The sequence below is a fragment of the Arvicanthis niloticus genome, chromosome 4, assembly GCF_011762505.2.
Source record: "Arvicanthis niloticus isolate mArvNil1 chromosome 4, mArvNil1.pat.X, whole genome shotgun sequence".
Taxonomy (NCBI): domain Eukaryota; kingdom Metazoa; phylum Chordata; class Mammalia; order Rodentia; family Muridae; genus Arvicanthis; species Arvicanthis niloticus.
The window spans coordinates 56992479-57019134 of NC_047661.1; the positions used below are offsets into that span (position 1 = coordinate 56992479).

The following is a 26656-nucleotide window of genomic DNA, read 5'->3' on the forward strand; positions in this document are numbered from 1 at the left end:
TGAGTAGAGGTCATACATTCGTCCAGCCTGGAAAAAGCTTTGAACACACAGATACAAGAGACAACTTCTTGAACAGAACATTAATAGCTTAGGTTTTAATAACAACAATTGATAAAAGGAACCTCATGAAACTGAAAAACTTTTGTAAAGCAAAGGACATGGTCAAAAGATTTTCACCAACCCTACATCTAACATTAATATCCAAAATATATAAAGAACTCAAGAAGTTAGACACCAACAAAGCAAATAACTCAAGTAAGAAAGGGGTTTAGAGCTAAATATATAATTCTCAACAGAGGAATCTCAAGTGGCCAAGAATCACTTAAAAAAATGTTCAACAGTTTTAGTCATCAGTGAAATGCTATTCAAAACGACCCTGCAATTTCAACTTACATCCTTTAGAATGGCTAAGATCAAAAACTCAATTGATATCACATGCAGGTGATGATGTGGAGCAAGGGGACCACAATATAATTTCTACATTGAAATTATGATATAATCAGTTAGTAAGAATTCAAATGACAATGAGCTAAATCTAAAAATCACTGATCTTACCAAAAGAAGCTATTAATGCATTGCCCAGAAGAATTCAGTTCCTGATTGTTGATTCATTTACTTTTAAAACTTTATTGTCTCATTTTAAAGCAGTTATCATAGATTTTTCAGCCAGTTAATGATGCAGTTAATATTTCCCATAGCTTGGTAGGCCATAGTGTAGCTGTGCCATCATATTTATTCATAACATTTAGAAAACACAATAATTATGGTAAATAATGTTGTCATATATAGATGCATATGTATGAAACAGTGTGTTATCTACCCATTATAGACACATAAACATTCATTTTATGGCAGAAACAGTATAAAATCTTTTAGCATTTTGAAATACATAATCCCTATGCTTTTCAACAGAATCCCAGAATGTCTTGTTACTTTTCAAGTTTAACTAGGTACCTGAGGATCAGCCTTTTTCTCTTCTAGGTACTCCAGGCCCTTATCCACTAATATGTTCCATTTTATCTCCAGGATTGTAACATGAGTTTGTGTCTTTGTTTATTGCTACATCTGAGAAACCTATAGCCATCTGTCTTTCCATCTGGCTTTGGAGTGTTTTACTAAAGATAACATTAAGTTCCATCTATTTTCAAACAAATATCAGGTTCACAGGATTTTTAGAGCTTAATAATATTCTATGATATGCTATGCACCATTTCCTTATGCATTCATTGTGTTCTAACATAAGCTTCTCACTTCTCCACTATTGAACTCCATATTATCACTAATGTACATCTTAAGTGGACTTAGTTTAATTGTGAATCCATAGATTTTTTTATTGAGACCTCCTGTTGTATCTGGCTTTCTGGTAATTATGCCTCAAAGTCAAAACAAGGGGAAATGTCTGAGCTACAAATCACATGCCTGTGTGTAAATGTGGCAGTTGCTCTAATAGATATGTGAATAATGATGTATGTTGAATAATATAACCCTGATAAATTTTCTCTGAGTGAATATATTTCCCAAAACAGGAAAATATGCCATTCTGAAGATATGCATGAGTAAAAGGCAGAACAATTGTCAAGAGGCCATACAATTTTCTATTTAAGTCTCAGCTCAGTGTTGCACAGCAAATGGGATACAGATAGTGGCATCATGGGCAACACAAGTCAGTGACTGGAAACATGGCTGTTTTTTCACAGGACCTGTGCCTACCCCTGGCCGTCTTTAAATGCTAGGCTTAAAAACTTGAGAATTTCAATTTAAACCATATTTTATAGGATGAAATACATGACCTTTATGATAGGAACACAGAAAAATTATAGGACCATGTTGAAAAATCCTGACATCTACAGAGTGGTTTTTATCATACTTAATTCTTTAATCTACATCAGTAGGTACACTTATTAAGTGACATAACTTTACAAATGTAACATTTTAAAAATAATTTAAAATGTTGATTATGTAGAACAGTTTTACATATTTTTCTCTAATTGATATAGTTGCATATATTTTTGTATTATTTTTCACAATAAACCCATACACAATACAATTTGCTACCTTAATCCCAGCAAGTGAGATGCTGAGATAGGATGACTGTTGCAATTTTAAGGCAAGTCGAGTCTATGGTATGTGTCTAGGCTACTCAGGGCTACACAGTAAGACTCTACGTTAAAAAAATACATAAGCTTAAAGTCTTCTAAAACAATAATCAAAGAAAAAATATCATGAAATATTTTAAATTGTTTTAAATCTAGTCCTATGGCTGGGAGTGTGATTGTGTGGTAAGGAACTTGTGTCACATGTGTCAAATCTTGTGCTCCATTGCTGATGCTAGGGGAAAGAGAAGGTTAATGATATGCAGCTTTGCTCCTCATTAGCATTTTCATGCAGAACAAACTTCTGAGTGAACTGCAGTCAGGCTTAAAAATAGAAATTTATGTAATTATGCCTGCAAATAGATTTATTATCTGGGGGGAGATAAATCTGTTACATCAAAATGGATGTTTCAGTCAGTGGAAGGCTCACAAATTACTCAGCCTGTCTTCCACACTGGCCATTTAACTGGACAATATGTGAGGATGGACGAATCCCATCTAAATAAACGGCACCTTTCTCTATCACTGTGAGCCAGAGGGGAAAAGTACAGTGGTTAAATGGTATTATATGGGCTGAATGCATACAGACGAGTCAACAGATTGACAAGGAACTCAACCCATACTTCCAACTCACCCACAATGTGTAGAGAGTGATATAGATATTCAGTGTCTCAAGAAGTAAAATATTATTTCACATCTAAACTCACCAAAAGGAGAAACCAGTAAAATCACAGTACTCAATGGTGTACTAAGAAACAAGAACTTAGAGATGAAGAAGGCTAGTGGCTCACACCCTAGGTTATACAAATCACTTAACTCTTTTTCTTAAAAGTTTGGATCTCTTTTTTTTTATGGATTTATTATGATGACTATAAGTTTACCTCAAATAAAATGCATCCTTCAAGGTAAATTAAACATAAGTAGGAGTCATTAAAAATGTTGGAAATGACTAGAATTTTCTCTCTAACCTATTTCACATCTAAGGTTTCAGATCATACTGGTAAAGCCACTGTAGGTTTTTAAAATAGTACAGTGATAATTTACCAGGTAAGTGAGTAGTCCCAGATAGACATACGCTGAAGGAAACACTGAAGTTCAAACCTAGGGTATGTTTAAAAACTACACTGATAAATAACCAAGAGTCCACCCTTCAAAGACAGAAAATCATGGCATATAATTAAGAATCATGGTTTTACTGATCTCTTTGTTTCTAAGAATGTCTTGATAGTTAGTTGGAAATTTAAGATAAACACAAGTAAAATTAGGTTACACAGTGTGTTTGAAGTTAGTAGGCTATCATTGTCAAATGCCAGAGGGATAGAAGACATTTGAAAAAAATCTGTATTTCTAGGATGACTATTTATCTTGGACAATTTGATTATAATCAACTTTCAATTATTTTAAGAATATGGCAGTATGAGGTATATATATTATGTCACAACAGATTTTTCACTCTTATTTTTAACTAGCCATCTTGCTGCTAGGTTCATTTTGTAAAATAAATTTATTTCTCTATTATGATAAAAACTTTAATATGTTGAGATACAAAGTTAAGCTGGGCCTTTTAATTCCAAATTCTCATGCTAGTTCTTAATCAAGTTGATTGAATGTGAAGCTCCAGCTTCCAGTTAATTCACTTTTATCGACAACCAATATAATTGTGGCATGACACTAGGGTTTCAGTATTAGTTTTCAGCCTGACACGTTTTACTACATTTTTTCTGGTTATAAGACATAACTGGAGACCTTTAGCCTGGATAGTTAGTCTCTGTCACTGCTTCAAACACAAGCCTGTACAGTATACATGATATTTCTGTCCCTAGGATTCCTCTGTAAACCATTGCAGAACCCAGAATTCTGATCTCTACCAAAAGCTAGGATGACCAGAATGCTGTCTCATTTGCTGCTGACTTATTTATAAAGTCTACAATTTTCTCATTATATTTTATAGGTATTTTAATATTTAACATTCTATTATTTATCAAATCAACCATATCATATATAATTTACATTTTTATAAGTTTTTCATTTAGATACAGTTGAAGTCATTCAACACCTTTGATTTTCACCCAAACACTAAAAATAGTTGCTAGAATTTGAATTCAATCTTATAAAAATCCAGATGAGTAAATGAGTAATATTTTAATCTGTTCAGTAAGAGCAGCCAATGACAGAGTTTTGGAAATGTGTTCCATTATGGTCTGTATGTGCCATGCTTAAAATCCAGCAGAAACACTTCAGTGCAGCCAAACCTCTCCAAACAGTTCTGGGAAATGAAAACAACGTTTATGTGAAATGTGTAGACTAGGGTAATTTCGTGAAGTACAATCCCCAGGGAAAATTCCACCTGAAAGTAAGAGGTGAGTTGTACTGATTACTTGAACAATACAAACAGGATTTTCTTTAATCCTCACAATGTCTCTATTTGATAGAAAATATTATTATATGCATTTTACTAAAGAGGTAATCAGGGCTTATGAAAAGTGTTTCAAAACTAATATAAGAATATTGATGAGTGTTACAGCTGGGAATCATTAGCCTCATGAATGACTGAGATTACCTTTTCCAGCCCTGGTTTCTGACTGCAGAATGCCCCCAGTATTTTTATTGGGTTAAAAGTAAAGATTTCTTTCATGTAGTTTGTATGCTTTTGATATTTGAATATCAAAATCCTACTATAGGAGATCATTCTGGTGTAGCCCCAATTCAGGCAAAAATAGCTTATAAGTTATAAGTTCAAATTTTCTGGCTGACATTGACATAAATTAAGCCTCTCAGAGAATGTGAAAAAGTCATTGGATTTCATTTCTGAGGTGGGTGGAATAGAATATTGCCTGGGTTCTGAGCAAGGATCCCACTTGAAAGAGATGAAAACTTTTTTCCTCCAGTTTCTATTTGTATTTTAGAAAGAAAAACAAGTCTGTTATCCTTGGAGGCTTTGTTATGGCTCAGTGGTAGAGCCCTTACCTAATATAAGCAAATCATTGAGTTTTAATTCACACCAAAAAATAAATAAAAAAAATAAAATGTCCTTTGGTTCTAAATTTTTTAATGCCCTATTTGGAATATAATTTTCACATATTGTGCAAAGCAAAATTTAAAAAGACATTATAACTAGACTATTTATAAATAGCTCATATATATATACATATATATGCATTTCTAAAAGATCATATTTCGTGATAACATAAAACTAAATTTAAAAATGATCTATATTTTATCATTTATTTATCAAAAATTGAATCATTCAATCAGCAAAAATTGTTTACATCGTATCATACAATTTTTAAGTATAACTTTATTATATTTACATTAGTGAAATAAATTGTGATACTGGTTTACTATTTGTGTGTGTATGAGTGTGTGCACTTGTGTTTCTGCATGTGCGTGTGAATATAACACAAATTTTTAAAAACAGAGTAATCAATGTGCAGGAGCTCAATTTCAGTTTGCTTTTGTTTACTAAGTAGTTTTGACCAAATGAAATCCTCCAAATAATCCACACCATTCACTCAAGCCTGCTCTTTCAAAATGGCAGAAGACCGTAAACAGGTGATTTAAACTATAGGTTAGTTCTAGCTTAGTATTTAATGATGGTTTAATAGACAAGTGTGCACAGAACTGGTTATGGATTATTAATACTGTAGCGTTGGGCTTCCTTAGACTGTGACAACAATGTGGTACTTAACAGAAAATTCCTTTGCCCATTTATGTTCTATCACAGGTAAGATAAACATGTATTCATTGTCTGTACTCAGTGCCTCATTAACATACTTACTAAATGTGTCAAAGTCTAATATTTTCATTGGGTACAGAAGGATATGCTTTTGCCAATCCATGGAATGCAAATATAGTCTCTGAGGAACTCTGGGGAAGAAGATTTCTTAGACACATTGTAATAGAATGTCCAAATGCAGAAACTGGGAATATAGAGACCAACACTATATCAAAAACACACTGATTAATAATATGGGTGATGTGTTTTTGAGAGCTGAAAAAAATTGTTTCTTTAATATAAAGTCTACTTAGAGTAAGAATAGTTACTGAAAACAATATAAATTGATCCATATGAATTAAATATAAATAAATACAAATATAAATGTGTATTTTATCATAAATAAAAATAATATGACATATGATAAAATAATACATAATAAAATAATATAAATAAAATCTTCAAAAAGTATTTTTTTGTGTATGTCTGCACAATTAATGTCTGTATAGAGTTTCTTCCAGAGATAGGGAATGTGCTTGGCCAATTGCTTGCTTGAGTAGCTACATCAGTCTAGCACCCTAATAGTTTTTACTTGAAAGTTCTTTACAATAAAAAAATTCAATAAAAATTAGTTAGCTCAATTGTTTCTACTGGTTTATGAAGTGTGTATATGAGTATAAATTCATTGTTTACCAACAACTATAAAGGAAGCATAATTAAATACAGAGATCGCCCATCTTTTTTTTCCTGAAGTTATGTGCATAGTTTGTGGCATTAAAGAACAGGGAAGACAATGAGTCATAAATTGTCAGCAGTGAGAACAACTCTCCTGACTCTATTTTGAATTATTGCCAGTAGAGATAATTTCGGGGGGTCAAGGAATCTTTCTGGTGGCAGAGCACATAAGTAAGACAAGGCAATGCTGCTCAACCCAGTGTCATCTCACCAGCAAATGACACGCAACAAGTAAGCTGGTGCAACAGCTTGCAAGCTTTCAACACAAATGCTTATGTCTACCTGTTTAATTAAGATCTCAGACCCTAGCCCCTTTGTTCCAATATCTTTATATTTATTTCATCTACCTATGACTGTGTAAGACACAATTTGGAGTGATTCATCCTGCTACTTAGTTCAGTATCCAAAATAAGTGTGTACATTACAGGACATCTTACATGCTACATACATGAAGCTATAGACCATAATACTAAAATAGTATTTTCATTCACAGGTATGTACACTTCATAAAACAGTGATCACCAACACGATGTAGACAATCAGATAGCCTTTCCTTACACTGAGAGAACCTGGCCTGGGTTTTAATTAGTATAAGTAAACTTGCTTCTATTCCTGCTGCATATGATAATCTTTACACATTACAACTTACACTTTCTTTTTGGTTCTGAATTGTTAAGCTATTTTAAACACAACTGTTCTTAATAAACACACACATACACACAAACACACACACAGATGCACGCACACATTTAGAATTTTTTTTAATGTTTGATTTTGCTCTGTTTCTTTACACCTAATACCTTATGAAACTGGAACTAAAAGTTTCCTTTCTCTTTTTCTCCCATCCCCTTTTGAATTTTCCTAATATAAACCAAGCTTTGTTTTGTCTCTCATACTCTCTGCCTAACTTTGCCCACAAAGGCAAATATTTCAACTTTTCTCTGAGTTTTGATTAAAGTTTTTACTACTTGAAGTATTCCTTTTTATGCATAATTTTTGTTCTGTGTTATATAATCTGCAGGTTTTCTAGAAGCAGTTAAATGGAAGAAGGGCTGGTGATAGGCTGGCCAGAAATAGTTATCTAGTGTCATCAGAATATGGCAGATACTTGCGTTGATGAACAATTAGCATACAGGAAATGGATCAAGGATGCCAGATTTTAGCTCTGGCTTTGCACAATTAGCAAAAATAAGAAGCCATCAGAATCAAAGAGAATTTAACTGAAAACTAACCAGATGACTAAAGTAAGGACTTTATGAAGTTGGAGATTAGCAAAAGTTTTTATCCAGACAAGTTTTATATGTTGTGTACCCCATACAGTCATGACTACTATAACAGAAAGACAGCCATGGTTTCTCTTAAATAAATGGGTCAGTGTGACCACACTTATTTACAGAAAACAAAACCTGATGCATGATTTACACAGTGTGTAATTATTTTTCTATTTTACTTTGTTTATTAAAAGATGTCAAAAACAGTTTTAACAGTTTTAAAGATGTAAAAACAGTTTAACTGCACCTCTTACTTTCCAATGCTTGTCTCAGAGCAATGGAAGAATGTTGCACAAGGAATCAATGTTTACCATTTCATTAAGCAACTTGAAAACACAATATTGCAATGAAACATGCTTTCTTTGGAAGTACTGCTTTGTACAATATCAAGCACACGGTTGCTGCTCAATTCATGCTCTCCAAAAATTCACTAATAGTACTTGGTGTAAGTCTAATGATAAAGATCTATAATCCAAGATACTGAGGAGCCTAAGGCAGAAAGATTGAAAAATTCAAGGCCTCTCTGGTTAAATAATTAAAAATATTTTTACTTTCATTCTTACAGGTTGATTTTATTTTATTATTTTTAAATTCACTTTACATCCCAATCATAGCCCCTCTCTTTCCCCTTTTTACTCTTACAAATCCCTCTTTTTCTTCTGAGAAAAGGGGACCCTCATCCTCCTACTCTTGGGTACTTCCTCTCCCTGGGATATCTAGTCCTACCAGAACTAGGCATGTCCTCTCACACTGAGACCCAAACAGGTTGTCCGGGTAGTGGATAGGTGGTACAATGGGAAGGAAAGCAGTAAGACAGCCCCTGGTTTACTTCTGAGAGGACCCAAATAAAAACTAAACTGCACATTTGCTACAAATGTATAGGGGATCTAGTTCCAGCTCCTGCATGCTCCCTGGTTGGTGGCCCAGGCTCTGTGTGCCCTTACAATCTTAATTTCCTCAACTATGTGAGTCTTCTTGTGGTGTCCTTGACCCCCTTGACTTGGTTGCTTAGAATCCCCACTCTTCCAGAAGACTCTTAGTGTTCATCCTGATGTTTGACTCTGAGTCTCTGCTTCTGCCTCTATCCACTGCAGGATAAAGTCTCTCAGAAGACAGCTATGCTAGGTTCCTGTCTGCAAGCCGAGATGAATATCATGAATAGTGTCAGGGGTTGGTTCTTTCACATGGGATGGGTCTCGAGTTGGGGCAGTCATTGGTTGGCTGTTCCTTCGGTCTCTGCTCCACCCTGCACATCCTATAGGCACGACAAATTTTGTGTTGAAGGTTTTATGGCTGGATTGTTATCGCCCTCTCTTCTCTGGTAGTCTTTCCTGGCAATGGGTTGCGACCAGTTCAATCTCTATATTCCTCCCTAATAGGAAACTCAGCTATGGTCACCCTTGTATACCCCTTATCCACTCCTGTCCCAGACCTCTAGCTGGCTCCTAGAGTTGCCACTCCCAACTGATTTCCATTCTCTCTTCTAGCCCTCTCCTGCCCCCCCTCCACTTGATGGCCTTTTTTGTTTCTCTCTTTGCCTACTCTCTTACCCAGTTCTCTATTTCCATCCATTTGCAATGACTATTATGTTCTCCTGAGTCACACTAGTGCATTCTTCCTAGGGAACTCCTTATTGGTCTATGTATTGTAGCTTGGTGGTCCTGTACTTTATTGTTAATATCCATTTATAAATGGGTACATACCATTCATGTCTTCCTGTCTCTGGGTTACCTCACTCAGGATGCCACTCTAAAGTTCTATCCAATTGCCTGTAATGTTCATGATGTCTTTGTTTAATAGCTCATTTGTATTCCATTGTGTAGATGTACCACATCTTCTTTATCCATTCTTTAATTGAGAAACATCTAGATTTCTGTCTATTACAAATAAAGCTGCTATGGACATAGTTGAGCACATGTCCCTGTGGTATAGCAGGCTATCTTTTCAGTATATGTCTAGGAGTAATATAGCTGGCCCTTGAGGTAAAACTATTCCCCATTTCCTGAGAAACAACCAAGTTAATTTCCTTTTTTTGTTGTTGTTTGTTTGTTTTGTTTTTCAAGACAGGGTTTCTCTGTGTTTCCCTGGCTGTCCTGGAACTCACTCTATAACCAGGTTGGCCTCAAACTCAGAAATCCACCTGCCTCTGCCTCCCAAGTGCTGGGAATAAAGACGTGCATCACCACTGCCCGTCCCAAGTTCATTTCCCAACTGGTTGTATAAGTTTACATTCCTTGAAGCAATGGAAGAATGTTCACCTTGTTCCATATCCTCGATACCATGTGCTATCACTGAGGTTTTGATCTTAGCCCTTCTGATGGGAGTAAGATAGAATCTCATGGTTGTTTTCATTTGCATTTCCCTGATGACTAAAGATCCTGAAGATTTTTTTAAGTGCTTCTCAGACATTTGAGACATGGCTGCCATCTCCCCAGTCACAGATCTGAAAATCTAAGTTCTCTGTTGACTTTGAAAGACTGTCTTTTAGAGAAGGTAAAATAGCAAGAGTGGTGTTGAATATAATAAACATAGAGGAGAAAGTGTAGGAGGTGGCATGTACATCCTTGTGCTCACAGATAATCACTAGAAAAGCCAGAAATACTAAATAATACAGCATTGTCTATTCAAACCAAGATATGTATAACCTCTTTTCTAACTACAAGGCCTGGAACAGTTGTGGATATTAGCATGAAGACCATTGTGCTGTATGTGTGGCCAGACTACACTGACTCTCAGCTTATTTGTTTCAATCAATCTATAGTACTATTATCCCCCAGACCCTTGTCATTAACTCCTTGATTTTGAGCCCTTTTAAAGTTAATCTATTAAACCAATCTTTATGGAACATGTAATTCCTACTTTATGAAGAGTTTTGATGAATCATATTTTTTATTGTGTGCTTGGAATTGAGTTAATTATCACCAGGAAACTTTTTCCCAAATCATGCTGGGCATAAACATGCTAAAAGTAAAAAAGTTTGGGTCAACCCCTTGAACTTTGAGCCAACATCAATCATTATTCTAGAATTTGGCATTGGTTGCTGCAGAGAACAATGCAGTGAAAAAAAACAAAGTAACATTCTAGAAAGTTCTGCAAGGTTTGAGTAAAATATGATGAATATTTGAGGGAAAAAATAGATAGATAGATCCAATTAAGTTGTTCATAATTTGGTGCTTAACATTGAGGAGGAAATATATTAGAAGCCTTGCTGAAAGCAGAAAACTGTGGGCAAGTATCATAAGATCAGAGAGAGGCAAGAAGGACGTTAGAGGCATGGACAAGTACTTCAGCTGGTACAGAGTTTGGCTTGTAATTATGATGCCCTAAATTCAATCTTCATTAACAGATACAACTCACAATGACTTATGCTTATACTGACAGAAGGTAGAGGCAGTAAGAATAGAAGTTCAAGGCCATCTTTGGCTACATAGAGAATTCAAGGTTAACTTGGGTTATATGAGAGTTTATCTCAAAGTAGTTGGGAGGAATGAAGCAAAGAAAAAGAGAATAAAGGAAGGAAGAAAGATAGGAAAAAAGAAGGCAGAGAGAGGAAGGGAAGGAGGAAGAGAAGGGGAAAGGAAAGAAAGAAGGAAGGAAGGAGGGAAGGAGGGAGGGAAGGAGGGAGGGAGAAAAGAAAGGAAAGGAAGAACTACATGGGAAGGCAGACAGACCATTAACATGAACTTGTTGAGTAATGGAAACATGGAAATACTTAATGCAAATATAATGTCTTTTCCAAGGGTAGTGATGCAAGATTTGCTGAAGGTAGAAAAAGGAAGATAGAAGCGAAGATGGTAAAGTAGGCATTTGGGACCAAATCATTGTAATGGGTAATTAGTATAAAAAACAAAATGATAAATTTCCAAAACAAAGACAAGTGGATGTAATTTCCTCTTTGAGTTATTAAGGTCCAGAAAAAGAGGCACCAACAACAGTATTAAACCACAAAATTAAACTTCTACCATTGCCTGCATAAATCTTGCAGACCTTTAATGCTTTGGAATAACATATGTACATGAAACACAGAATTTAATTTGAAATTGACTCAACCAGAATAAGTTCTTATTTTGAACAGAACTGTCTTTTTCTTCCCAACTCTTATTCCATTAGCATATATTATCTTAATGTTATTTTTATTGTTGGCATTTTTGTCTTTTCCTACTAAATGTTTAATACATATGAATAACATTCTTCTATAATTGCCAGCCAAAATATAACTATTAATACATAAAATCTGAAAAAGAGTTGTGTTTTTATTAAATGGGATCTGACAGCCTTTAATCAGAAATAATGGCATAAAGCAAAGAAAATGAAATCCAAGGTGTCTGTATGGAAGCTCCTAATGGCTTTGTAAAAAATGATTGTAAGTGTGGCCAGGGGTATCTTTTGGGAATGGCATACAAATAGAAAATCATTCCCAGCTGAGCAATTTATTTTACTGTTGAATCTTTCTGAAGCACACAACACTGTGGAAATTGCTTCTGGTCTGACAGTTGTTTGGCTGACAGCTGTGTGTCAGGTTATTCACACTTGCATTACTTCTTCAGATTTAGTGGGGGTGATTTTACACAAGAACAATGCATTTGTAAACAATTTCACTGTATCTGGGGCCCTTCATCAGATGTCACCTCAGGTTCAACGTCCCTCCCAGCACATTGTACCTCCATAAATGTTTTATCTGGTGTTTACTTCTTAAAAAAAAAAAAAAAAAGCAAAGCAAAACAAAACAAACAAAGAAAACCAGGGTCTTGTCAATGACATTCAGTACAGTTCTGAAGAAAAGTTACTCAGGTGTCTCATAGGAAATGATGAGTGAAATTTCAAAATTACATTCTGTTTTAAAGAGGGTCTGCCTCCAGGTTTGCATGACTTCCTTAACCTTACACAATACTCTCTATGGTCACACTGCTAAAGAGCCATTGTGCTACAAGTTATTGAACAAAGTTCATTTCCTAACCCAGAGGTGTTTATATCATTCAACACTGACTGCTTGAATTTCAGGTTGTTTGCAGGTTTTACTGTGAAACAATGGTTTGTATTAAACAGCAGGAAAGTAAAATGTTCCCCAACATTACAAGCTGAGCTGATTTGAGCTGTTGGATGCTCCAGGTCCTCCTTGGAGTTACTGATGTTACAAAATGTAAAGAGTCGACTATAACAGCCTTATTACAAGGTGCTTTGGAATGTCCACTATATATCAAATTCTAAGACAAACATGAAAACTACCTGCCATGGCCAGGCTACCCAAGCAATATTGTATTATTAGATATTAAATATAATCATGTATGTCTACAGTCACTATTATGTTGATGATATCATCTGTTTTGCCAAAGCTTTTAAACATGGACATTAAATGTAGCATCCATAGAACAATATTTCATGCGAATTAGAGAAGAAGAGAAGTATGGTAGAGCAGTTTGGGATTTGATAGTATGCAAATAGTGTGAAAAAGGATACGACAGAAGAAAGAAGACATTAGTTAACAATTGTTATACCCAAACAATAACCTGTGTAAATCTCTCCAGTGGTTATTCAACAGCTTGTTGTTCATGTGTGTTCACTCAGAAGTGTCGTGTAATGAGGCAGTTTTTAGAATTTTTTTAAGTTAGCTTGGTGTATTGTGGGGGGTGGGGAGGGAGAGATCTTAACAGCGGGACTGGGTTCATTTCTTTTGCCTGTCTCTGATACCCTTTGGGTCCAATTGGTTTGCCTTGTTTGGCCTTGATATGAGGTCGTTTGCCTTGTCATATTTTACATGTCTTGATTTGTCTTCTTTGGCTATGCTCTCTTGGAGGACTGCTCTTTTCTGAAGGGAAACTAGAGGAGGGTGTAGGGATACTAGAAAGGGGAAGGAACTTTGGTATGTAATGTACAAAAGAAGGACATAGTTTAAATTTTTAAATTGGAAAAGGGAAGAGACACAGAAACAGTACACTTTTGCATGATGTCTTTTTCTGTTAAAAACTCTTGACACCAGGAAGTCTTGGGAGAAAATTAAGTTTATTATGTTTTGCTTAAACTGTTGAGTTAATAAACAAGAGGTTAAAATGAAAAGGGTTTGTATTTTACCAGAAAAATCAATAACTGAGTATCAGGCCCAAGGGGTTCTCCATTACACACACAAAATTCAGGCCTACTTGAATTGGTCTAAAATTGAGTAAAGGCTCAGCAGAAGCTGGACTATACAAGGATTTCTGACAGCTAGATAAAAGCCAGAATTCCTCAGAAACTGTGAAACAGGTTCCTGTCTGCCAAAAGAAGTAAGTTATTTCCCTTGTTTTTGGCAGAAGGGACTCATTATTGGCATATACCTGTGGTGCCTTTCAGCTTACCAAAATCCATGCTAGCCTCCAGGCTCCCTCATCCCCTAATCACACATACTGATTATTGTTTTCACAGGCGTCCCACATTCCAGGAGCCCATTATTCATCCACTATATAATGGAAAGTATTTTCCTTCTGCCTCAGCTATTTTCACTATTTTCTTTCTTGCTGTTCTCTATAATTCTCCTTCTGCAGGATGATGGCCATGTGCAGTCTGCCTTTTTCTATGCTTTGGACTCTTTTACATGCATATGGATATTTTCTCTCTTCTCTACAAAAAAAAAAAAGAAAAAAGAAAAAGAAAAAAAATTCCCCAAAATCATACGAAGTCATCTCATTGCTTGTTTATTTGTTTGTTTGTTTTTTCTGCTCCCCCACTTACTCTGGGAACCTAGAATCACATTATAGGAGTCTCATTGCTATTATATTTTATATAGTAAACTTAATTTGCTCCGCATTTTATTGACCAACCCTTTTTATTTGCACATTTAATATTTGATGTTGGGTGTCCTCAATTACCACACATTAATTTTACTCAGGATACTGCCATTACCTTGTTATGAGTTATGATTAAATTTCCTTTTCTGTTTCCTGAACTGCAGGATGAAGTCTGTCCCAAAACTGAAGAGGATGAAGTGCAGAGATGTGTGTGGGCTTCTGCTGTTAATGTCAAAGACAAGTTCATTTATGTTGCCCAGCCAACTTTGGATAGAATCTTGATTGTTGATGTTCAGTCCCAAAAAGTTGTTCAGGTATGATGATGGGTATTTATGAAAATGAAACTTAAAATACATATTTGTTTCAGTCTTAGAGTATCTACCACCTAAGTTGTTTTCTGACATCTAATTGTCATTACAAACATTACAACAATGTTGTCATTACAACAGTAATATTTACCACAAAATTTCACAAGTTACTAAATATTAATAGATGACAATCATAAAACAGGCCTATAGGTCAATGACACAGAAGACAACCTTTAATAGACCTTGCCATGATGATGGATTCACAACACGTTTACTTTATGTTTCTAGTATGAACCATCATGTTTTGACCTCTTCCAATACTATTTTTAATACTATGCTGTAGTCAATTTGCCAAAATTCAAAAGTAAAATAACATACTGAAAGCATTTTATCTCGGGTATCTGTATCCAGAATTTGGACCTGAACAGTTAAAATCATTGGCTTCAGTACTGAAAAAATAATGTAAGTGTTATCATGTAGTATAAGATACATACTACTCTTAAATGGAAATAATAACTATATACACTTTAGAGTTACATTGAACCCTAAAATAAGTTTATGCATGTATAACATTCAAAGGAGATCATTATATATGAAGAGCCATATTGTCTATCACCTCTCAATTCTCAAAGTGTCTTAGGGACGGACAGTGATCTCCAACTGCCCTTTGTATTTTGTATGTATAGATAAATTTTAAAGTCAATATTTTTATGAAATTGGCACACATACATCTTGATTTTTATCTAAAGGAACAAAAATAGCTTAGAAACACACGATAAATAATTCTGCTATTATCAACTTCACATGAATTCATCCATCTATCTATCTATCCATCCATCCATCTATCCATCCATCCATTCATCCATCTATTCATGCTATTATTATGGATTAATTGCTACTGTAAGATATATTGGCTATAAATAAATGAATGGCATTGATTCTAATACAAAGTCCTGGTGCCTGTCAGAGACTAAGTTCTGAGCTGACATTGAGTTTCTGATGTGAAAATGAATAATAAAATCTTGAATAAAATTATGAACAGGTATTCAACTAGAAAATTCTAGGATTTCTAGGATTACCCCATTTATCATGGAGATCCAATTTATTTCTCACATAATATGAGAGCAAATAGCCTGAATGTTACAGTTCATTTGCATATGATTTGGAGGCTTTTGAATTTTGACAAGGGTAGTTTTATTTTGATTTACTCTGAGATAGGTCAGTGTAAATTAGAGGCATTTGGTCTGGAATGATCAGGTCTCCTTGCCAGAATTTTAAAATTAGATGTATGATCTGAGAGTAATCAAGCTGGTCTTTAAATTCAATTTTAAATCGAGACTAACACTTACTGAATATATATTTCCTAATAGATATTCAAAAGTGGGAAAAGCCAGGGTCACTTATTATTCATAGAATTTTGCCTTCAGACAATGATGTCAAATTAAAAATTAATAGAAGTAATGGATAATAAAATGGCCAAATGCTATGCAATTACCACATAAATCATATTATTTTTAAGTCTTTGTTATAACTATGAAATACTATGGAATCATAAGATCTTATGCAATTTGAAATCAGAGAAAGGTACATTCTGATACAACTATGACTCTAGTGAATTTTTAGGCTCAAGTTTGCCACTTAGTATATAGATAGTATGTGACTCCAATGGAAATCTCTTTATGATATTGAAATAATTATATCATCACTACTTTGTAGAATACATCCTATATAAATATATAATTATGTATATCTTTGTCACCATATCAATTGCCAGATTGTGGATATTATATAAATAGAAATGTATAATATGGATTATTTGATTCTGACTCCTGGGTCTGGTAGTTATTAGTGCAGCACAGTTTTATTTTCATGTAGACTATGTTTACATTATTGTTTTTCTATAAGAGATTTACTAGAGTTAATGATTCATGATTATGGAGCCTATATTTGTATATTCATCCATGTAAAATCAGACATAACCTCAAAACCTGCAATTAAAGTGTTCTGTAACTTATGTAGCACAGATTTGCAGAGAGACTGTTAGTGGACATGGGTGTTTCTAACTCACAATTTTGAAGTTTTTTACATAAAGAAATTATCTAGAATGATGATAAGATTTAAGTAAAAGGCCGTGATGTGCCTAGTAGTAAACTATATCTATCCATGAATCATAGTGTCATAGTACATGTGCTCAGTATTAGTAAATTATATATGTTAAGTAACTTATTTTCAAACACATACAGATATATATATATATATATATATATATATATATATATATATACACACACACATATATATGTATATGTATGTGAATATATATCAGCAATTGATTTAATTGTGTAAAATGAATGGACAATTAAAACACATTCAAATTTGATTAGTATGAATACTGACACTAGCTAAATATTTGTGGTTTTTTTTGGTGTACATGGGTATATTGAATTACGTAGATATGTGTAAAATTGTATATACACGATTATGTATGCAATCCAGTATATATATCCAGTCATACATATACAAACATGGATGCGATATATGAGGTGACATATAAAAAGCAACATTATTTTTAAATTTGTGTATATGGGTTTAATTTTAATAGTCAAAATTTTGAAAACATCATACTCTTTAACCATTTTAAATGCCATGTGATAAAATTAGTGGTTTATTTCTATAAAACTATATTTTGAAAATTTGACAAGCAGTAGTAATGACACTGTTAGTAAAATTAGAAAGTCAATTTCTTAGTGGTGTTCTTTCTCATAATTCTACACTAATGTACATTTTTAATAAAACTGGGTATAAGTACTTTTGAATGTCACAACAATGTATTGTAGTCACCTTTGAAATTTAAATTTCTAATATATAACCTAAAATTTAATCAGATCAGAGTAAACGCTTAAGCAATGTTAAATAACAGTTGATATAAAGGTAACCAAATTTTAACCACATTTTAAAAAGCAGTACTGAATTAATAATGGTTATGTACAATGTTCATTATCAAGGCAAAGCCAGCTTGGAGAATCAGGTAAATCATTGCATGGAGAAAGTGAGAGGAGGCCAGCAACAGCCTTCTGCAGAGATACACACAAGAGGCAATGTAAGCTGCATGTCTGAAAGATTGAGTAGGAGAAAATTAATCTTTTAGATAGTATTCAGATCTACTAGAAAAATTAATAACACAGCCTAGTTTGGTCTTTATCTGTTTTGTGTTTTACAGAAATATATTTTCTCAAAAAAATTAAACTATAATTGAAATTGCTTACATTTGGATTGAGAAAACTTACTTAAGCATTAAATTTCATGTGCAAATGAACAAAGTGATGAGTATACATGTAATATATTAAAATTTAACACTCAAAGGGATTTTTTTTCTGTTTAAGGTTAAGTTGTATTAACATTTAACGATGGTTGGAAAACAGCCAAAAAATACTTAAATACTATAGCAATGTTGATGGGAAGGAGTACTGGATGAAGGTCCTTGCTGCCAACCCTAAGTATAATCACCAGAACACAGCTGGTGAAAGGACAGAGTATGCTCTACAAATTTGTCCTCTCATAGCCATATGAGACACATCATGAATATATCCATACACATACACATAACACAACAACACATTAAATAAAGAAATTAAATTTTTCTGCAAGTTATTGTTAGGCATTGGAAATTATAACACTTTTAGACACACTAAACTTTAGAATATCAAAATGGTTGACGGGGATAAAGTAAAAACAAAAACAAAACAAAACAAAAAAAACACACAAGAAAAACAAAAAGATGAAAGATACATAAATATAACCTTAGGGTCCTGAGAGGCCTCACACTTCTGACAGATATATTGACTGAAAATTCCAAAAGAAAAGAAGTAGAAATGAAATGTTATGCTATGTAGAGAAATAATAAATAGGTCAACATTTTTATAGTCAATGAAAACCTCCAATACAAATTCCCAGGGGTTCATCAGTCGACAAGAAAAAGTTTAAAGTGGCTAACAGCATGATGTGTTGTGCAATTCTTAATAGTTCTTAGAACTGATAGTAAAAATCATAAACAAGGGCTCCTCAACTAGTCAGTTAACAAGAATGAATCGAAGTGAGATGAAAGTATTAAGCTTATTAAAGGAAAGCAAAGATAAGACCCCTGCTGGACAATCACGAGGACATGAATTTGAATATCCTGCACTCACATAAAAATAAGTTGAACTTGGTCAGTGTTGAGAGACAAGGTGTGAAGAGAGGTATACTCCAGCAACTCCTTAGCCTGACAAGTAGATAAATGGCAACCTTCATGTTTAGTAACAGCTTAGTGTCCAACTAGAGTAAGACTAAGAGTGATAAAAAGAGATACTCAATATTTTCTTCTGTCCACTGCATTCATGCACATAAGTACTCCCACAAACCTATGTGCTCACACATATACAAATACACATACACACACTAAAAAAACTTAAATAATTAATCTGTAAAAATATATAAAAAAGGATATAGATGAAGGAAAGAAAGGGAAAGAAGGAAGAATCAATCCACCAAAATTCCAGAAAATACAAGAAACAAAAACTGTGTTCTACAAATGAGAGAAAATATAAGGCTTTCTTTTCATGTTTGTTTGTATTTTTTTCATGTTTTAATGTTTATATTTAATCTTTTTTTTTTAAAGTCCAGTTGTTATTTCTCTTCTTGTCTGCCCTCTGAGAGTTTCTCATCCCATTTCTCCTGCCAGTCTCCATCCAAGAGGATGTCCACCCAACCCCACTTACCACACAACCCTGCCAGGCTTCCCCACTCTCCTCAGGGTTAGGTACATCTTTTCTCATTGAAGCCAGACCAGTCAGTTCCTTGCTGTATATGTGTTGGAGGCCTCAAACCAGCTAGCATATGTTATGTGGTTGGTGGCTCAGTGTGTGAGAGATCGCAAGGGTCTGGGTTAGTTGAGACTGCTGGTCTTCCTATGGGCTCACCCTCTCCTCAATTTCTTCCAGCCTTTTCCTAATTCAACCATACGGGTCCCCGACTTTGTTGGGTATAAGAAGCAAAAGTCTATAATGGTTATTACTCCTGGTGTTAACATTCAGAAATTTCATTGTCAATCCTGATACAATGAAGACATAGCTATTCAACGAAGTAAATATTGAAAGATTTCAATATAAATGTATGGGCATTAAGAAGAACTAATGATTATACCTTTCCAAAGTTTACTTTTCTATATGATTTGAAGACAATGTAAATTGAAGGGCTATGAATTTAAAAGTCAATGTATTTTAAAGCTATTAGTTTAGTATATTTTTCTAAATGTACTCAATGCTTTTATTTAATTTTGAGAGAATAAGAGGAATTAAAATATTTAATCAGTGACTCTTAACCACAAAGAAATTGAACACAAAAATTGCAAGGAACAAAAGCGAAAAAAAATTAAATGGTGAACACCAAGAAATGTCAAAAAAATGAAACTAAAAGTCAGCCTTCTAACAGATTAACAGCATTCAAACAACCTTACATAGATGGACAAATAAAAAGGAGGAAATCTCAAATTACTAAACTTATCCAATATTGAAGTTTAAAGCAGTTTAACTGGCATAGAACTAAATGACATAACACTAAACTAAGGGAGTGAAAGATCTGTAGAAGTAAAGTTATAACATATAACTAAATGTAATTAAAGAACAATAAAATCTGATGACCATGATTTAGAAGATCTCATATTGTTTAGATGTCTCTCCCAACCACAGTGACCTATGGACTCAAAGCAAAATCCAAACAGAAATAGGTAAGAGAAATGAAAAATGTCATCCAACAATTGTATGGCACTCCACAGAACCACATCAATGTTGATAAAGTAAATGAAACTGGAATACATTATGTATTACTATTTTCTTTTTTATAAACTTTACACAAAGCAACAATTACTAAAATAATACTCAGAAAGAGACATATAGATTAGCGAAATAGAATACAAATTCAAGTATCCTTACATAAACTCTCAAATTATTTTTGAGAATTTGTATCAGCACTTTTCAATGAAAATATTTTAAGCTTTTACTAAAAGTGGATATGTATACATGAAAGAATAAAGTTGTAAACTTACCCAATTATCTCAACAACAAGTATCTCAACATGATGGGAAAATATACATGTAAAATATAAACTAGAGGAAAGCAAGCAACAAATTAGAAGATATTAGATCTGCTGATGCCATCTTGGATATGACACCAAAACTGTGGGTAATAAAAAGATAATAGACAACTTGGACAGCATAAGCTTATTTAAATATTTCACAGCAAATGATATGAAGTAAACATTATTCATATTTCTAATAGAAATTGGTATCTAGAACATACAGAAAATTTCTAAACAGAAAAATAGATAACTATACTTGAACAAGTACAAGAACTTGAACATATATTTCCTTATAGAATATATATAAGCAATCATTAAGCACAGAAAACAATGCTTTGTCATATGAAGCATTAAGAAAATGAAAATGAATCTACAATGAGATTTAATCCATACTTATCATTAAATCAAACACAATCTGTTGACAAGCATGTATCAAAATTTGAGCTTTTTTCCACAACGTAAATAGGAATGACTACAGCAGAACTACCAGGGAATGGAGTGTCATGATTTATCAAAATTTAAATCACACAAATGTGACACAGCAATGCCACGACCCCTGACTGTACATATCCACATAGTGCTGAAGGTGAGGTAAGAACTCGACATTGATGCCCTTCAGTGGGTGAATGTGGCATACTCTATAATGGAGTTTTTATTCACTCATTGAAAAGTGATAGTCCATCTCTGCCTAGCAAGACTAGAAGAATAAGCATCTGACTCTAACCCAAGATTTATGGAATCCTGACTCCAATCTCTTTGTTTGCACAACAGATGTAAATGCTTAATCACTTAGACACTTTCTTCCCCCACCATTTTAATATGTTTATTGTACTATTTCTGATAGTTATGAAGGTCTCTTTTCTACAAATAAGCTTAAGTTTATCTGCCTCCCCCCCCCCCTTTTTTTCTCTAGTTCTAGAGATGGAACTCTGGGCCTTCAGTTTGTTAATCAAGTCCTCCAGCATCTGACTAAGCTAAACCCTAATTCGCTCATTTTAGAGAGATGCTACTAGAATGTTTTTTATCTCTTTATTTAAAAAATAATTAAGTTAGGTAATTTTGAATGTTTTAAGCTCTCTGCTTGCCTTCTACATATATTTTTAGCTCATCCATATCTTCAGATAATGAGTTTCCTAACTCCATTACTGGCTGTGTGAAATAGTATATCCTTATATTTGTCTCAAAATTATCTTATCTCTGTACACATTTCAGTGTTATTTTTCCTAAAATCTAAAAAAAAAAAAAACTAAAAAGTTTCACAGATTTAAGTCAAGTACTCTGCAGATGAATCCTTATAGCTCAAATTTAAAGAAAATATTCCTATTCATTAAAATCTAAATGAAATATATTGTTTCTATTTTAAACTTAATCCAAAGACAGAACATGGAACATTTATTTGTGAATTGTAAAATATAAAAAGAAAATTACAAAATAGATCCTTTCTGGGTTTGCCCATTTGTAAAGCACTAAATTGAAACTAGCTTTTTCTCTTATTCAAATATTTTCTCTTTCCATCCTGTATTCATGTCTTCTTCAATGTCTTGTGGAGAATAATGAGACAAAATTAATAACCATAATAAAATTAGTTGTCTCCTAAATACTACAAAATATTCTATAGGATTCATTTTCTTGATTGTAAATGTCTATAAATGCTGACCAGAAGCAAATCCATTGTTTCGTTAGAATGAATACATATTATTTACATATTCTAATCTATACATATTAGCCTTAAGGCAAAGCCGCTACACCTAATTAAATGTGCCCTTTGATTCAAGTAAGTCCACAGTAACTTTTATAGCACTACAGTTGACACAAAGGCCTTGGCCAAGCTAAGTGTCTCTGCTCCAGAAATGAATCTCCAGCCCTTGCTTTTCTTGAGACAAGATTTACAAGTATGCTTCAAGCTATGCACCAACTGTGACCTCTAGTGACTTCTCAGGAGTGCTGGGACTGTAGCTGTGTACAATCATGACCACCATCCCCAGAATTGTATACTAATCTATGACATCATATTTATGTATTTTTCTTTTATGTTACTTGACTTTATGGCCCCCATGTTATATGGATATTTGAGGACTACAGACTATTCTACTTTAAGCTGCATTGAAGCATATTATATTTAGAAAAGGGACTAATTTTTTGTCATTATAAGAATTTCCAGCTTTGGTCAAAAGTTGATAGAGTTTAGAAAACATTTGTAAACTTGTTTTCAGTAAACCATTATTTTTTTGTAGCAAAAAACTAGAAGTCACCAATAACTTAATAGTATATCTAGACTTGGTATTGTTTTAAACATCAAATAGTTTCAATTATTTTCTAGAGCAGCACACAGATGATGTTTGGCTGTATGGATGATTAACTAGTAAACAACTGACCTCATTTTTCTTTTCTATGGAACAAGATTCTGTTTCTGCCTGTGTGCAGAAGTGGCTTAGTGTGACACCTCAGGAGTATTATTGGGATCATCAGCAGTCTCCTCCAGCCATTATCACATTATCTTGAGAATCTACATCATTAGTTTAAATTAAGTTCACTTAATTAGCCAGCTGGTACTCTCCTTGTCAGACTGGTAAACAAGCTGTGCTGTACTGTTCCTGTGTGTCAAGTCTCAGGCTCTCTTCTGTATCTAGCTGCTATTGTCAGTGTTTCTCCATGACAGAGTGAACCATCTCCAAAGAATTTAATGCACCTCGTCCATGAGCAGTGCACTGTGCACTCAGGTTTTTTGTATTTGTTGTAGTTGTTTCATTACAACTACATTTGTTCATTTGTTGTAGGTGACTCATTACATCACCTATGTACAGGAACATTAGTGTCTATCAAGGTCAACAAAGATAAAAACACACATAGAAAAGTAAATTAATTGTGAAAATGTATCTGAAATCAGACTGTGAACACTGCTTTTATAATATTAGAGAAAGCCTCTACCAATGCCTCTATAAAGCTATGATGCATCAAACAAAATTCTTGTATTAATATTGTATAGTTTTTATTTTCATAATGTTTACAAAATAAATACAAGGGCAGTTTAGTTCACCAGAAAGATATAGCACTGAACATAGCATTTACAGGAAATAATCTTTCTAGAGCCTAAAAACCATTAAGACCGTAACATGGTAATTGAAAATATTTCAGAAGAGGTTAATATTTCCACAGGAACTTCAGACAGGGTGCTGCAGTATACTTGCTTGTATAGAATCAGGACAAAGCAGAGAAGTACTTTTGCAAAACATCTAGTTAATTTTCAATAAGAAAAAAATGTTAGGTTTGTTTTTACTACAATATCATAGTCTTTACCTTATTTAAAAAATTCCAGAATATTTTATTAAGTCAAATATGATTGGTTCAATCATCTGTGTTAAAAGAGTCCTCCCCAGAATTGCAAAGTAACTCTTTGTTGCTGGAGGATTCTGGTGGAAGAGTTTGAAAACAATTTTCTAGAAAAATGTTTAGTTAGTAATGTAAACCATATCAAGAAAGAAAGAATTCAACAGAAGTTGAGCTTGGGAGAAAGGTAATTACACAACAGCATACCACATTCAAAGCATACATCACTGATCACTGTCTTTTAAAAATATATATAATTTCTTTTTTCCTGAAGCAAGAAGAGGCAGGTTGATCTCAGAAACACATAAACAAAAAAGCAGTGTGTGCAATTTATTTTTGTCAGTGTCTCTCCAACCTCATGGAGTTCAGGAGTCCCAAATAGATGTGAATGGCCCATCATATTTGGAAATGCAGTCATGTTACAATGTCAAATATTTAAACACCCCTGGGTGGTATTCACTGCATGAAATCCTATTTGACTAGCAAATGAGCAGCCATGGAGAGATGACCTTAACATATTTGTTTATATTTGTTTATGTCTTATGATAGAAGAATCTCATTATACTTTTACACCATTATCGGAGATGTCCAATACTGGAAGCTAAGAATGGAACCCACTTCCATCTACAGAGAGTTATATTTTAAAGGCTCATATTTACTGATAATCATGTGAATAGGCATGGGGAAAGATGGGGAGTGGAATAAGGAGGGGAGCAGGGGGAGGATAGAACTAGAGCAAGAAGGCAAGAGAGCTAGGAGTATTTTTTCTTCATAACATAAATTAATTTCAGTATGTTATACAGCTTTTCAGCTTGCTTATTCTTACATGAATTTTGGGAGTCATTCCTGCAAATGTTCAGTCACCTGTAAATTATATTATGCATCAGAAGCTCATGGGTTTATCCTTGGTAAATAAATAAATACATTTACCAAGTACTAATTTTCAGCCTTTCAAAATCAGATTGTCCCATTTTCTGATCATTTAAATTTTAGAAGTATATTTACATATGTCTTTTAAAAATTCAAGTCATTATATTTATATCTTCTGGAAGTAGATGATGAGAGCGTGGGAGTAGATAGAGTGTGTTTTCCCAGCCCAGTTGAAAGTTAGCAGTTTCCCAACAAAGTGATCATCTACAGACATGTGCATCCCTGCCCTACATTTTGTGACTGGAGTTGTTTGAAATACATTAACTGTGTCAGTTTGCAGTTAAAATCCTAGAAGCAAACTTGTCAAAATAATAAATTTCTCTCCAATAAAGTGGATCACATTTGGTTCACTTTTACCCAATCTTGTTTATTTTTATTATTGTTTGCTCATCTTTGGTAAATTTTTATATCAAATTTGCCAAAATTATTAACCTTAGTAGTAAACCTTTGAAATGCTAAAATGCAGAACAGTCAAAACTGTTGCTGATACTTGACAAGATATTTTAAAATTCTTTAGATTTTTCAAAATTTGATTAATAATTTATTTCTGATGTATTTGAGGTTATTTGAAGGAAATTAATCATAGACCAAATTCTCATATATCTTCTGAGTTACAGTTAGTTTAATTTTTATATATGCTTATTTTATTTTGTGTGCTTGTTTGAGCATGTGTGCACTTTGACACGGTGCACATGCAAATGACATAAGACAACATGCAGGATTCCATTCTCTCTTTCCATCAGATAGGTTCTGTGGATGCATTTATCCATTGAGACATCTTGCCTGCTTTAAAAGTCATCTTTTTAAAGGATCTGGTCCTTCTGCATATAAAAAAGTTCATATCTTATGACTCAATGAAAGTATCATATTTCCCTTTAGCCTCCCATGCCGCTTTGCACTTCTTCCACAGAACTGTCATTTATCAAATCAAATTATTCTAGATCCTTGTAAATCCCTGTATTCTGTAAATTATTTAAAGAAAGAGACAGTGTTCCTTTATTTTCTCCAATATCATTGTGTCATGATTAAAATACTGTTTTGTTGGTATCATAATAATGAATACAGTTCAAGTTTTACTAATATGCACCCCTATACTGTGTAGAACCAGAGGCTCATTGAAAATCATGTTGAGTAAGCAGGCTAGCAGTGAGATGTACTGCAGCCAGCACTTACAGCAGTTACAGTAATAGAATTTCAATTTGCTTAATATTCACCAGACACAGACAACCATTATCTATCCTAATAATCACAAGAATTTTTAAAAGTCAGTACTGTTAGTTCTATTTCACAAGAAAAATAACAATAGTGACTTACTTTGGTTGTCTTATACTTTAAATAAAGGGTTTAGAATGCTACTTCATGAGCATTATGTATCCTGTATCTCCCTGGCTCTGCACTGTGG

General features: G+C 33.7%; 1 protein-coding gene across 4 annotated transcripts in view; it reads left to right on the forward strand.

The window, feature by feature from the left end:
- The window catches only part of Fstl5 (follistatin like 5), a 575824-nt gene that overhangs the window by 500016 nt on the left and 49152 nt on the right, over nt 1-26656 (forward strand). For all 4 annotated transcript variants that reach the window (XM_034501239.2, XM_076932541.1, XM_076932540.1 and 1 more), the window contains exon 13: nt 14740-14889. In XM_034501239.2, the coding sequence (XP_034357130.1) occupies nt 14740-14889 (150 nt within the window). The remainder of the gene's footprint in view (nt 1-14739; nt 14890-26656) is intronic.